We start from the raw sequence: 15,904 nt of genomic DNA, 5'->3' as shown, positions 1-15,904 counted from the left end.
CCTTAGCACGTGATGAACGTAAGGTCCTACGTAGTCCCGGTACACACAGGACGTGAATGATGTTAACCAAATTCTGTTTTATAGTAGAGGCACATGTACAAAAGGGCAACTCTGTGTGTGTGTGTGTGTGTGTGTGTGTGTGTGTGTGTGTGAGTGCGCGCACGTGTGCACGTGTTCAGGCACGCTTGTGTGTGCAAGCACAGTTATGTGTTCACAGAGTAAGGAATGAGACACCCTAGAACCTTAGAGGGCAGGCATTCGAGAAGCACTCCTGTGAAGTGCACTTCGTCTCTTATGTAGTCTTTCAGATGCTTTGTTTTTCTGCTTTTTAAAACTTTTTTTCTAATTCTTAGCAGACTTAGATAAAAAAAGGCATGTAGAGCTGAAGATGGACCAAGCGTTGCTGCTCATCCATAACGAACTACATGGAACAAACCTGACTGTCTACTGGAATTCTGAACGCTGTTATCATGTAGGTATTATGTTCATGCTCACAGCTTTGTTTGCTTTGGGCTGTTTGATATGATCCTCCATGCTCTCACAGTTGTTTTCTTGTTAACTTCAGTTCTGTAGGTAAGGAAACATACAGGCTGTATACCAGAAGATGTATAATCAGGGAGAATGCCTAGCAGTGAACAATGCCAGTCTCTCAACTTTCCCCCCACCCATCTTTTGAAAACTCAGTTCTCAGTGATGAGAAAAAGGGATAGACCATATTTTATTTTACTCCTCTAACACATAACCCTCTTGTTGGACCAGAGAAGAAAGGAGTGGGACACCTGGGTATTCTCCAGGGGCAAAGGTCGTGAAGACAATGGGGAAGCTCAGGTTGAGGCATGGCAGTTATTCCAGGGATCTGCCCTCCTGATGATAAAGGATTTATTTTTATTAAGTTCTTTAGTACAGTTAACATACAGTATTATATTAGTTTCAAGTGTACAATATAGTGATTCAACAGTTCTGTACATTGCTTAGTGCTTATCAAGATCTGTGTATTCTTTTAAAAAAATTTTTTTTAATGTTTATTTATTTTTGAGAGAGAGAGAAGAGAGCAGTTTTGAGAGACTAGCAGGGAAGGGGCAGACAGAGAAGGAGACAGAGAATCTGAAGCAGGCTCTGCGCTGTCAGTTGAAAGCCTGACATGGGGCTCGAACCCATGAACTGAGAGATCGTGACCTGAGCTGAAGTTGGACACTCAACTGACTGACCCGCCCAGGCGCCCCAAGATCAGTGTACTCTTATCCCTTCACCTATTTCACCCATCACCCACCTCCCCTCTGATAACCATCAGTTTGTTCTCTATGGTTAAGAGTCTGTTTCTTGGTTTGTCAATCTCTCCTTTTTTCTTTTTTTTCAATTGTTGATAAAGGGTTTATTTTATCTCAAGGTATAATTACTAGACCTTGCTGCTTTTTAAGTACAAGACTGTTCTTCCAGGTAAAATAAAATCATCTTCATTTCCAAATTGAGCACTTCAGTGTACCGCCTTCAGAGGAGGAATTTTAATGTACAGATTTTCTTCCCATGGATTGCATCCCCCTGTAAATTGAAACTACTTTAAGACAAAAATGCATTGAATACACGTAACTTACTGAACAGCATAGTGTAGTCCAGCCTTCCTCACACATGCTCAGAGCACTTACACTAGCCCACAGCTTCTCATTCACTGACCCCCAGGGTTACATGGCTGACTGGGCTTTGTTTTGCTGCTGCTGACTTCCATCATGACAGAGGGTCCTACTGCATAGTGCTAGCCCAGGAAAAGACGAAAATTCAAAATTCCAAGTACAGTTTCTACTGAATGCATATTGCTTTCATACTATGATAAAGTTGAATAACCATAAATCGAACTACAGTAAGTCAGAGACTGTTTAGGGACCTGTTTACCATAAATAGCTTTTAAAAAAGAAACAAACAAACAAAAAAATCCCCAGTGTGCATACCAGCTGAAGAGGTGATGGATGGTCCCCCCTCTGTTTGATTAAACTCACTGAGAGCTCTACAAAGTTATATGAAGCAAAGAAAATGTATAGTGTTAAAAAATATATATAGCAAAGACAAAGGAAAGCTTTATCTGTCTATGTGAAGGACCTAAAAGAAACTTGAAAAAAATATCAATAATAGCTGAATTTCAAAGCCACAAGAATCATAGATAATTCAGAGAATGAGCAAAATGTCTTCTAAACAGACAATAAAGGCCTAAAATTTACAGAAAAGCAATGTGAGGGGGAAAAAAAGAGTGCATTGCCAGGGTATTAGCCATAGGACAACTAAAGCATCTTTAGAATAAAAACAGTAGAATAACTGATTCAAAACAGTGATGCTGGTGACAGTAAAGAATCAAAAAACAGAATTAGCTACCTGAGACCAGCTCGGGGAAAAAAACTGCTAATTTATTTACAAGAGCGTGGAGATAATTTTGTTTTAGGAAAATGTGTAAAGGGGTGGTAGAGTTTTCATTGAAACATAGTTGTAGAAAATGTCCCATAATTCCAGAGAAGACTTTATAGTCTGGAAATTGGAAAGACACTTTATGAGGGTGTAATGGTTAACCAGAAAATAGAATTGAGACATAACCTGTTTTAAATTTGGAAAATTAATGATAATTTTTAAATCTTTAAGCAAATATAGAAATACATATTCAAAGGAATGCAAATTTTAATAATTTGTTCTATAAGCCAGATAATAAATACCTGGGAATGGTGGGCTTACCAGTTGAAGATATGTCCTCAAGATAAGTTATCTGGCTAAATGAGAATTTCCTTTCCTTAAAATAGAAACACTTAAGAGACATACACATTAAAAAACACATAAACGTTAAAAAAAAGTGTTGACTAGATTTCATAGCTTCAAGACAGCTAGAGATCCCATGTGTCAGCAAGTGATTTGTGTGTGTGTGCGCTTTAAAAGAGAACAAAAATGGGAAGAAGGTTAGTATTGTAATGTTAAATATGAGTAATTATTATAGTTGACTTAAAGTAAGGTGTAAATGACAAAAAAAGAAAACAAAAATTGTTTTTTAGCATCATAAACAGTATTCCTCAGCAGATCTGGAGGTGGTGAGAAGGGAGAAGCAGTGAATGGGAGACAGAAATCCTGGGCTTTCATTGCAGTGAAGGAATCCAAAGTGGTGATCTGTTACTTTTGACTGTTAATTATTTTCAGACGTAAATTAGTATAAGCAAGGCCATTTAGTTTTCTTTTTTTCCCTTAGGTAGATATGTTCTCAGTATGATAAATATAATAATGTTACTGTATCTTTAAAATATTATTAAAAAAGAAGAATATACAGGGGCGTCTGGGTGGCTCAGTTGGTTTAGCAACCGACTTCAGCTCAGGTCATAATCTCATGGCTTGCGAGTTCAAACCCTGAATTGGGCTCTGTGGTGACAGCTCAGAGCCTAGAGCCTGCTTTGGATTCTGTGTCTCCCTCTCTCTCTCTCTGCCCCTCCCCTGCTCACACTCTGTCTCTCTCTCTTTCAAAAAATAAATAAACATTAAAAAAAAAAAAAGGAACAACATCAGAATCATAGGGTCCCAGAAGAAGAGAGAGAAAAACGGGTAGAAGGGTTATGTGAGCAAATCATAGCAGAAAACGTTCCTGACTTGGGGAAAGATACAGGCATCAAAACCCAGGAAGCACAGATGACTCCCATTAGATTTAACAAAAATCAACCATCAACAAGGCATATCATAGTCAAATTCACAAAATACTCAGGCAAGTAGAGAATCATGAAAGCAGCAAGGGAAAAAAAAGTCCTTAACCTACAAGGAAACACAGAAGCAGACCTATTTGCTGCAGACCAGGTTTGCAGCAGACCTATCTACAGAAACTTGGCAGGCCAGAAAGTAGTGGCAGGATATATTCAGTGTACTGAATTAGAAAAATATGCAAACAAGAATTCTTTATCCAGCAAGGCTGTCATTAAAAATAGAAGGAGAGATTAAAAGTTTCCCAGACAAACACAAATTAAAGGAGTTTGTCACCACTAAACCAGCCCTGCAAGAAATTTTAAGGGGGATCTCTGAGGGGAGAAAAGACAAAAAAAAAAAAAAAAAAAAAAAAAAAGACCAAAATCAACAAAGACTAGAAAGGACCAGAGAACACCACCAGAAACTCCCAACTCTACAAGAAACATAATGGCAATAAATTCATATCTTTCAGTAGTCACTTTAAATGTCAGTGGACTAAATGCTCTAATCAAAAGACATAGGGTAATAGAATGGATAAGAAAACAAGATCCATCTATATGCTGTTTACAAGAGACCCACTTTAGACCTAAATACACCTTCAGATTGAAAGTAAAGGGATGGAGAACCATCTATCATGTTAATGGTCAACAAAAGAAAGCAGGAGTAGCCATACTTACATCAGACAATCTAGACTTTAAAATAAAGACTGTAACAAGAGATGAAGAAGGACATTATATCATAATTAAGGGGTCTATCCATCAGGAAGACTTAACAATTGTAAACATTTATGTGCCAAATGTGGAATCACCCAAATATATAAATCAATTAATCACAGACATAAAGAAACTCATTGATAATAATACCATAATAGTAGGGGACTTCAACACCCTACTCACAGCAATGGACAGATCATCTAAACAGAAAATCAACAAGGAAACAATGGCTTTGAATGACACACTGGACCAGATAGACTTAACAGATATATTCAGAACATTTCATCCTAAAGCAGTGGAATACACATTCTTCTCCAGTGCACATGGAATGTTTTCCAGAATAGGTCATTACTGGGACGTAAATCAGCGCTCAACAAGTACAAAAAGATCGAGATCATACTGTGCATATTTTCAGACCACAACGTTATGAAACTTGAAATCAACCACAAGAAAAAATTTGGAAAGGTAACACATACTTGGAGACTAAAGAAAGTCTTACTAAAGAATGGATGGGCTAACCAAGATGTTAAAGAGGAAATTAAAAAGTACTTGGAAGCCAATGGAAATGATAACACCACAGCCTAAAACCTCTGGGATGCAGCAAAGGCGGTCATAAGAGGAAAGTATATAGCAATCCATGCCTTCCTACAGAAGGAAGATAGGTCTCAGATACATCAACCTAACCTTACACCTTAAAGAGCTGGAGAAAGAACAGCAAATAAAACCCCAAACCAGCAGCAAACAGGAAATAATAAAGATTAGAGCAGAAATCAATGCTATTGAAACCAAGAAAAAAAACAAAACAAAAAAAAAAACAAAAAAAAAACCCAACAACAACAACAAAAAAAACAGTAGAATGATCAATAAAATCAGAAGCTGGTTCTTTGCAAGAATTAACAAAATTGATAAACCACTAGCCAGTTTTACCAAAAAGAAAAAGGAAAGGACCCAAATACATAAAATCAAGAATGAAAGAGGAGAGATCACAACCAACACAGCATAAATACAAACAATAATGAGAGAATATTATGAGCAATTACACACCAATAAAATGGGCAATCTGGAAGAAATGGACAAATTCCTAGAAACATATAAACTACCAAAACTGAGACAGGAAGAAATAGAAAATTTGAACAGACCCATAGCCAGTAAAGAAATTGAATTAGTAATCAAAAATCTCTCAACAAACAAGAGTCCAGGGCCAGATGGCTTTCCAGGGGAATTCTACCAAACATTTAAGGAAGAGTTAACACCTATTCTCTTGGAGCTTTTCCGAAAAAATAGAAGTGGAAGGAAAACTTCCAAACTCTTTCTATAAAGCCAGCATTACCTTGATTCCAAAACCAAAGACCCCACTAAAAAGGAGAACTGTAGACCAGTTTCCCTGATGAACATGGATGCAAAAATCCTCAACAAGATATTAGCCAACCATACCCAACAATACATTAAAAAAATTATTCCCCATGACCAAGTGGGATTTATACCTGGAACGCAGGGCTGGTTCAATATCTGCAAAACAATCAATGTGAATCACATTGATTGATTTTCACATTAATAAAAGAAAGGACAAGAGCCACACGATCCTCTCAACAGATGCAGAAAAAGCATTTGACAAAATACAGCATCCTTTCTTGATAAAAACCCTCAAGAAAGTAGGAATAGAAGGATCATACCTCGAGATCATAAAAGCCATATATGAAAGACCCAATGCTAATATCATCCTCAATGGGGAAAAAATGAGAGCTTTCCCCCTAAGGTCTGGAACAAGACAGGGATGTCCACTTTTGCCACTGTTATTCAACATAGGATTGGAAGTCTTAGCTTCAGCAATCAGACAACACAAAGAAATAAAAGGCATCCAGATCAGCCAGGAGGAGGTCAAACTTTCAGTCTTTGCAGATGACATGATACTTTATATGGAAAACCCAAAAGATTCTGCCAAAAAACTGCTAGAACTGATCCATGAATTCAGCAAAGTTGCAGGATATAAAATCAATGCACAAAAATCAGTTGCATTCTTATACATCAACAGTGAAGCAACAGAAAGAGAAATCAAGGAATCGATCCCATTTACAGTAGCACCAAAAACCATAAAATACCTAGGAATAAATCTAACCAAAGAGGTGAAAAATCTATACACTGAAAACTATAGAAAGCTTATGAAAGAAATTGAAGACACAAAAAAATGGAAAAAGATTCCATGCTCCTGGATAGGAAGAACAAATATTGTTCAAATGTCAATACTACCCAAAGCACTGTACATATTCAATGCAATAGCTATCAAAATAACACCAGCATTCTTCACAGAGCTAGAACAAACAATCCTAAAATTTGTATGAAACCAGAAAAGACCCCGAATAGCCAAAGCAGTCTTGAAAAAGAAAACCAAATCAGGAGGCATCACAATCCCGGACTTCAAGCTGTGTTTGTTACAAAGCTGTAATCATCAAGACAGTATGGTACTGGCACAAAAATAGACACTCAGGTCAATGGAACAGAATAGAACACTCAGAAATGGACCCACAAACGAATGGCCAACTAATCTTTGACAAAGCAGGAAAGAATATCCAATGGAATCAAGACAGTCTCTTCAGCAAGTGGTGCTGGGAAAACTGGACAGCGACATGCAGAAGAATGAACCTGGACCACTTTCTTACACCATACACAAAAATAAACTCAAAATGGATGAAAGACCTCCATGTAAGACAGGAAGCCATCAAAATCCTCAAGGAGAAAGCAGGCAAAAACCTATTTGACCTCAGCTGCAGCAACTTCTTACTCAACACGTGTCTCTCTGGAGGCAAGGGAAACAAAAGCAAACATGAACTATTGGGACCCCATCAAAATAAAAAGCTTCTGCACACTGAAGGAAATAATCAGCAAAACTAAAAGACAACTGACAGAATGGGAGAAGCTATTTGCAAATTACATATCAGATAAAGGGTTAGTATACAAAATTTATAAAGAACTTATCAAACTCCCCACCCAAAAAACAGAATCCAGTGAAGAAATGGACAAAAGACATGAATAGACCCTTCCCCAAAGAAGACATCCAGATGGCCAACTGACACATGAGAAAACGCTCAACATCACTCATCAGAGAAATACAAATCAAACCCACAATGAGATACCACCTCACTCCTGTCAAAAGGGTTGACATTATCAACTTAGGCAACGGTAGATGTTGGGAAGGATGCAGAGAAAGAGGATCTCTTTTGTACTGCTGGTGGGAATGCAAACTTGTGTAGCCACTCTGGAAAACAGTATGGAGGTTCCTCAAAAAATTAAAAATAGAACTACCCTACGACCCAGCAATTGCACTACTAGGTATTTATCCAAGGGGTGCAGGTATGCTGTTTCAAAGGGGCACATGCACCCCAATGTTTATAGCAGCACTATCAACAATAGCCAAAGTATGGAAAGAGCCCAAATGCCCATCAATGGATTCATGGATAAAGAAGAAGTGGCATATGTATACAATGGAGTATTACTCAGCAATCAAAAAGAATGAAATCTTGCCATTTGCAACTACCTGGATGGAACTAGCGGTTATTATGCTAAGCAAAATTAGTCAGAGAAAGACAAATATCATATGACTTCACTCATATGAGGACTTTAAGAGACAAAACAGATGAACGTAAGGGAAGAGAAGCAAAAATAATATAAAACAGGGAGGGGGACAAAACATAAGAGACTCTTAAATATAGGAACAAACAGAGGGTTGCTGGAGGGGGTGTGTGAGGGGGGATGGGCTAAATGGGTAAGGGGCGTTAAGAAATAAACTCCTGAAATCATTGTTGCACTATATGCTGACTAACTTGGTCGTAAATTAAAAAAATAAATAAAATGGTAAAAAAAAGAAACATAACAGAATATTGAATTATTTAATAACTTAAAATGTAATCTTAATGCTGTGATGTCATAAATATTTGGTACATGAACAAAAAGAAAGATTTTTAAATCTTGGTAAGGCTAATGAGGAACTAATATATTGTAATTTTTCTTATTTGACTACTGTTTGGGCACATATGAAAAGAACCATTAAAATGATTATTTTTTATCCAATAATGTAATTTTTGGAAATTTATTTTAGGGAAAGAATTTAAAGGAATAAGAATATCATGTGTAGGAATGCCTGGGTGACTCAGTTGGTTAAGTGTCCAACTCTTGATGTCCACCCAGGTCAAGATCTCATGGTTCATAAGATGGAGCCTTGAGTCAGGCTTCACGCTGACAGTGCAGAGCTTGTTTGGGATTCTCTCTGCCCCTCACTGCATGTACATGTGCATGCACATGCTCTCTCTCTCTCTCAAAATAAATTAATTAAAAAAAAAAAAAGCACAGGGACGCCTGGGTGGCTTAGTCAGTTGAGCATCCGACTTCAGCTCAGGTCATGATCTTGCCATTCATGAGTTCGAGCCCCACGTCGGGCTCTGCGCTGACAGCTCAGAGCCTGGAGCCTGCTTCAGATTCTGTGTCTCCTCCTCTCTCTGCCCCTCCCCTGCTCATGCTCTGCCTCTCTCTGTCTCTCAATAATAAATAAATGTTAAAAAAAATTTTAAAAAAAGCACATCATGTACAGATCTTTAGAAGCAATATGTTATATAAATTATGTATAACATAAATTAAAAATGTAATTACATATACTGTATGTTTATCTTTTTTTTTAATATTTATGTATTTATTTTGGGAGAGAAAGAGCATGAACGGGGAAGGTATGGGCAGAGAGAGAATCCCAAGCAGCTCCATGTTGTAAGCTCAGAGCCCAACATGGGGCTTGATCTCATGAAGCCTGTGAGATCATGACGTGAGCCGAAATCAGGAGTTGGTTGCTTAACTCAATGAGTTACCCAGATGCCCCTATATTTATCTTTCAGAACATAATTTATATAAATTACACATAAGAAGATTAAAAAAGTTTTGAAAGCAGCCTAAATACATTTTTAGTATGTAATGGACTATAAAGCAATCATTAAAAATTTTAAATATGCAAATTAGGTAGAATGATGGAAATTTACCAATTAAACAATATGTAACAAAATGGAATGCAAGGCAATATATGCTCTATTTATTAATTGTATGAAAAATCTACCCATGAGTAAAGATTGTATGGCAACACATAGTTATATAGGCAAATTTTATCTAAATTATTGGAATTTAAAAGTTTTTTTGTAAGTATGAAGGAAAATGGGTGCCTGGTTGGCTTAGTCACTTAAAGCATCCAACTCTTGGTTTCGACTCAGGTCATGACCTCGTGGTTTCGTGGTTTTGAGCCCCACATCGGGCTGACAGCATGGAACCTGGTTGGGATTATCTGTCTCCCTGTCTCTCTGCCCCTCCCCCTCTTGTGCTGTCTCTGTGTCTCTCAAAAATAAATAAACTTAAAAAAAATTACAAGTATGAAGGAAAAGTCACCTCAGGATTTCAGATGGGTGGGTGTTCATGTGCTCCAACAGCCACCTGACTTTCAAACACCTCTCACAGTGGCTTGTGTTTTTGTTTTACAGTGCTCATTTCAGGTTCTAGTAAATGTTTCCTGGAGTGGAAAACCTGGGAAGCCTAGCACTGCGGCGGTTGCTGTGAGCACCCAGCATGGATCTATCCTGCAACTTAATGACACTGTGGAAGAGAAGGAAGTTTGTAGGTTCGTATCTGCTTTAATGTGATCTGCTGGCACCTGCATTTTCTATTTTTTCATCCCTATTTGGTTTTCAGCTTTTCCTTCCTTCAAAATACAGTATTTTTAAATATCTTTCCTGGTCTGTCACTGCCTTGATGACATTACCATAATCCACTCCTTATTTCCTAATCTAACCATTTTTCTTAAATTTACCAAATTTTTGTAGGCTGGAATATAAATTTGGAGAATTTGGAAACTATTCACTCTTGGTAAAGCACGTCCATAATGGAGTCAATGAAATTGCTTGTGACGTAGTTGTCAATAAGAATCCAATTGACAGTAACCTTCGTACGTATATGCTGTTTGTTAATTTTTTAAAATTTGTATTTCAAAGATTTTAGTTTTTGAGTACTGCTTGTGACACTTTGTGTACTTTAAAACCTGAATTATAGGTTATCTGTCTTATTTAGTTATTTATAATGTATTTATTGTATTTATTTATATTTATTGTACAGTTGTATTATAAGTACATTATATTTATTGTATACCTATGATGTATTTATTGTATTGTTAGTGTATGCTAAGAAAATTATGTGATATTTAAGAAAATTATATGACCAACATATTCTCATAGGTGTTATTTAGTTTAATTATGAAGATAAATAACCAAAAAAAAGTTAATGCAATGGGAACAAACTGGAAATAGGGAAAATGACTGTCAAGTAACTTCCTTGTTTTAGGATATAGGGCACAGTATTCTCTGTATGTGTCTTACGTGGACCATCCAGAAGTCCCTTAGATTAAGGAGGGACTGTTCATTCTCTAATAACTCCACTGAAGAAAATCTGTCAGTCTGAGCCCCCATTAGATAATATAATAACCCCCAGGAGCATTAATAAGTACTTGTCTACAGTGAAGCTTTTGAAGACCATAGGGTCAGGTCAAAAGAATGTAAGAGCCCCCCCAAAAAGAATGAAAGAACCAACATGGGACAGTTGAAGCATTAAAAAGAATAAGGAATGTCATTGATGGAAACACATTGTATGTACAAAAATCAAAGTTTGTTATGAAAAAAAAAAACAAAACAAAGCTGAGGGTGCCTGGGTGGCTCAGTCGGTTAAGTATCCTACTCTTGGTTTCAGCTCAGGTCATGGTCTAATCGTTCATGAGATTAAGCCCCAAGTTGGGTGGCTATGTGCTGACAGCATGGAACCTGCTTGGGACTCTCCCTCTCTCCCTCTCTCTCTCTCTCTCCCCCTCCCCTACGCACTCTCTCTCTCTCAAAATAAATAAGTAAATTTAAAAACAACAACCACCAAAAAACAAAGCCCCTTCCCTACACAAAAACAATACTTTGGTTGCCTTCGGAGATAACAAGGACCACCTGATGTTAACTGGAGTGACTTAAAATTATCAATTGAAAGGAAGGATCTAAGCATTTATCCTGCCTTTCCCGTTTTTGTTTGTTTGTTTTGTTTTGTTTTTGTTTTATTTTTATTTTAGAGCAGGGGAAAAGGGGCAGAGGGAGAGAGAGAAAGAATTATAAGCAAGCTTCTTGCTCAGCACAGAGCCTGATGCATGGCTCAATCCCACAACCCTGGGATCATGACCCAAGCTAAAATCAAGTCAGATGCTCAACCGACTGAGCCACCAAGGCATCCCATGCCTTTCCTGTTTTAATTGTATTTTATGATAACTATGTAGTCTGAGATGATGAGGGTAAATTCTTTAGGGAATAATTCCAGCTAATGCATGTGACAGAATGGCAGAATATATGGTAATCCTTAATGAAGGAATTGATGTACACAAAAGTCATGAGTGGATGAAACCATCACATGAAAGGGGAACTTGAGGCTTCCCCCAGCTGACACGTGCATTGGGCACATGGGCATTTGCAGCAGGTGCTCCTGATGTGCAGTGGGAAAGACACAGCTCCATCTGTGAAGCATTCTTGCCAAAAAAAGTTGAACTTTTTTTAGTCAAGTCTTTACAGCTAATTTCCCCTTTAGCTTGGAGGGTAGAAGAACAAGTCCAGTGACACCATGAGGAAATATACTGACAGATCTAGAAAAGGAGACGTACTAATAGACGACTTATTTCAAACAGGTCAATGGCTACTTATGATTAGCCATAACATCAGCTGACTGAAGAGCCATAACAAGCAAATACAAAATGGGAACCATGTTTGGGTCCTGATCTGAACACAGTAACTACAAAAAACCTTTTTGAGATAACTAGAGAAATTGGAATATGGTCGCAGTGTTAGCCAGAGAATTGTTAATGACATTGTGATTATATAACAAAGGGTCCATTTTTAAGAAACTTTTAATTTTGAAGTAATTTTAGAAACATTGCAAAAAGGAGTTCCCATTTACTTTTCTCCTAGCTTCCCCTAAACTATGTAATCATAGTACAGTTATCCCATATATACGATCGAAACAAGGACGTTAACATCGGTATAGTGCTATTAACTGATGTATAGGCTTTTCAGATTTCTCCAGTTGTCCCTTCTAAGGCTCCCCCCTTTTGGTCCAGGATGCAGTTCAGGATCCCACAGCCCATTTAGTTGTTGGGTCTCTGCAGCCTTTTTTTTCTTTCATGATCTTGACACTTTTGAAGAGGACTGGTCAGTTATTTTGTTATTTGCACTTGCTTGCAAAGTGCAACATGTTTTCTCTTAACTAGGTAGAGGGCGTGCATTTTTGGTAGATTAAGCCTTCTCAGTGTGCCATGTCAGGAGTTGCATGATGCTGACATGTCTTTTATGAGGTCTGTGCTTTAGAGATACATATGGAAGATGGATGGAGGAGATGACATGATGTCTGGGATTTGCTTAAAAATACTATAGGCAAGAGGTGCTTCTGGGTGGCTCAGTTGGTTAAGTGTCTGGCTCTTGATTTCGGCTCAGGTCATGATCTCACGGTTTGTGGGATCAAGCCCCACATCGGGCTCTGAGCTGACAGTGCGGAGCTTGCTTGGGATTCTCTCTCCCCACCTCTTTGCCCCTCCCCCACTCATGCTCTCTCTCTCAAAAAAAATAAATAAATAAAAAGCAGAGGGAGAGTAGCAGTAGATGAAGCAAGAGTGACAGTATGTTGATAATACTAGATAATACTACGCATCTAGGGATGCGTATATGTGGGCGTATTATACAAATCTCTGTTCTTTTGTAGATGTTTTATATTTTTCATAATGAAAATTAGCATTCCCCTAATGATGAGTGTTCTCAATTGTTTATAGGAATATAGGAAAGTTAGCATGAGAATATAGGCTTTTCCCTCACTTGTTTCCATTTTTGTTTGCTTTTTTGACTTACAGATGAAATGTAGTGACGTGACAGCTTCAATGCTTATGATGACGTTTTGGTGATACCGTGTTTTCTTTGATTTTTCTAGCTGTGTGTGTCGCTTTCCTTATTGGTGTGGCAATCATCATTGCAGTCTCATTTCTCAGGTTTTTACTGAGGTAAGCAGATGTTAGGGGAGGACACAGTTGGGGGGAGTAGAATATAGAAAAAGGATATTCAGGATAGTTTGACTCTTTAAATGACTGTTATTCTTTGATTAAATGAATGCTTATGTGTCCTCCATGGCCAGTCCAGTCCTGGGTATTAGGGACCATTGTAGAATAAGCGATGGTCCCTGACTTCAGGGAAATGATAACTAGTTTGAATGGATCTTTGCCTTCAATCCTCCCAAATGGCTAAAAATTAGAAGAAAATGCTTGAGAAGGCATTATTTCCAGAAAGAATCTTGCAGCTTGCTTTTGTAGTGAGTGGGAGAAGCCTGGGCTGATTTCAGGAAGCGGCTGCCCCACTGTGTTCTTCGTCCCCCTCTCTGGCTCTGAGCCTCGAGGCCGCCCTCTGGGCCAGCATCCCAACTCCTGCCAGCTGGGCATCCAGCGCAGAGATGGAAGATGGGGGGCTGGACCTTTACACCTCGGCATGGACTCGCTTTGCCCTGGTTAGGACAGGCAGGCAGCTTGGCGAGGGGATTCCTTCTCCCCTGTCTGTCTGGTTAACAGTGAGTCGGGTGAGAGTGAATTAGTAGACTGGAAAAATAAAAAAACAAGAAAGTAAAATAGATCCAGGCCTGTGGTGCCTGGGCGGTTCAGTGGGTTTAGAGTCCAACTTCGGTTCAGGTCATGATCTTGCGTTTTGTGAGTTTGAGCCCCACGTCAGGCTCTGTGCTGACAGCTCGGAGCCTGGAGCTACTTTGGGCTTTGTGTCTCTCTCTCTCTCTCTCTCTCTCTCTCTCTCTCTCTGCCCCTTCCCTGCTCACGCTGTGTCTCTCTCTCTCTCTCTCTCTCAAAAATAAATATTAAAAATAGATCTAGGCCTGGCAGATCACCGTTCAAAGGAAAGTTCTTTCATGTTTTTAAAGAAATAAGATTGATTGGAATGCTCCGCCTGTTAGAGTCTCATAGATCACAAGGTGTTATGGGTGAGCCATATCTAAACTAGAAAAAAGAAAACCTAGTCTAAGTCTGCCTGCCACCTTGGGGAAACCCAGCAGCTTTGGGGAGTCCATGAAGTCTGGCCCTCTTCCCTTTGTGCATCCCAGAAATATAAGGGTCTGGAAGGGTAAAAGGACTACTACTTGCTCAGAAGCATATTTTTCACTTAACTGCTTTTTAGGGGCAGAGTGTAATTTTAGCAGAGGGGTTTCATTTCTTTGAATTAAGCCATTGTCTTGTCAATCTTTTGATAAGATAAGATGCAGATACTGTTCCAGTTTATTACAGTGTATTCATTTGGTGCTTTCAATATGAATGGCTCTATGACATCACTTTCTAAGGTAATTGGTCTCTGATCTTGAGCTCTTGCACAGGGAAGAAATCACACCTCACTCCACTGTGGAATTGAAATTGCATGTGATTCTGCCTCTGCAGCCTTGTAGGCAGAATGCTCTGCTGGCAAGCGAGAGTCCCTTGTCCCTTGCTTATTACTTTTCAGTGTGCCCGTGGGAGTCCCGGAATGCTTAGGTTTGTCTGAACCAGAAGAATCTGAGGCAGTAGTAAGAATACAGGGTCTCTCGCCTTTCACTGGGAAGACAAGAAAATACAAGAAAATTAAGGGCGTTTTAAAAATTCTAATTTTTAAATATCTTAAGTTCTCCTTTCGGCCTTCCTTAGATGTCTCTGTTTTAATATTTTCATGTGGTGGTGATGTTACCAATGCTGAATGAGGTAGAAAGAAGAGTATGTTGTAGGGAAAAAAGAGAAGAAATAAGAATATGTGCATTAAATATATGGTTCATGTTTAGAAACTGATCTGAACAAATGAACTGGAGAAAAAAACTTATGAGACAAATTGAACCAGCTGTTTGGTGATACTAGGAATTATTGATAATATTTTAAAATGTAATAATGGAACTGTAGTTCTGTTTTTAAAAAAAGAGTCTTTTATTTATTAGAGATCCATACTAAAATGATAAAATGATACCATGTCTGGGATTCTTTAAAATAATCAATCTAAGGCAGGAAAGGGGGCGGTGGGTGGGAGTGTGGATGAAGTAAGATCGGCCACACATAATGATACTTTAAAATGTTTATTTCTTTGACTCGTATAGAATATGAACTTCAAATTAATTTTCTTTTAATATGCTATCCAATCGTTTTGAAAAATTTGCCAAAGGGAATAAATTAACAGACTTTTTTATTTATTTACAGTTTGGATGACTTTCATAATTGGATTTCTAAAGCAATAAATTCACGGGAAACTGATCGCCTGATCAATTCTGTGAGTTATTAGAACGCATCATGTGTGGTCTGGGTGGTTTTCTAGATTTGGAATTTATAATTCTGTGTTTAATAATACTTATTGTCTGGCTTAATTAATGTTATTTATATTGTAGAGGGCCAGGTCCTGTGTTCTGTA

The 15,904-nt window shown here is 38.2% G+C and overlaps 1 protein-coding gene across 2 annotated transcripts in view; it reads left to right on the top strand.

The window, feature by feature from the left end:
- The first annotated feature begins 324 nt into the window (after positions 1–324).
- HGSNAT (heparan-alpha-glucosaminide N-acetyltransferase) overlaps positions 325–15,904 on the top strand; it is a 33,016-nt gene continuing 17,436 nt past the window's right edge. The window contains exons 1-5 of one of the 2 annotated variants that reach the window (XM_040443791.1): positions 326–472; positions 9,914–10,050; positions 10,253–10,374; positions 13,422–13,491; positions 15,697–15,766. In XM_040443791.1, coding sequence (XP_040299725.1) covers positions 389–472; positions 9,914–10,050; positions 10,253–10,374; positions 13,422–13,491; positions 15,697–15,766 — 483 coding nt within the window. In that variant the 5' untranslated portion in view covers positions 326–388. Of the gene's footprint in view, positions 473–9,913; positions 10,051–10,252; positions 10,375–13,421; positions 13,492–15,696; positions 15,767–15,904 lie in introns of both variants that reach the window. The other variant, XM_040443866.1, reaches the window with a different exon arrangement.

This window comes from Herpailurus yagouaroundi, unplaced genomic scaffold, assembly GCF_014898765.1.
Source record: "Herpailurus yagouaroundi ecotype Mexico unplaced genomic scaffold, PumYag 28, whole genome shotgun sequence".
Classification (NCBI taxonomy): Eukaryota; Metazoa; Chordata; class Mammalia; order Carnivora; family Felidae; genus Herpailurus; species Herpailurus yagouaroundi.
Note: the sequence above shows the minus strand (reverse complement) of the source record. Positions and strands in the feature narration are given on the sequence as shown.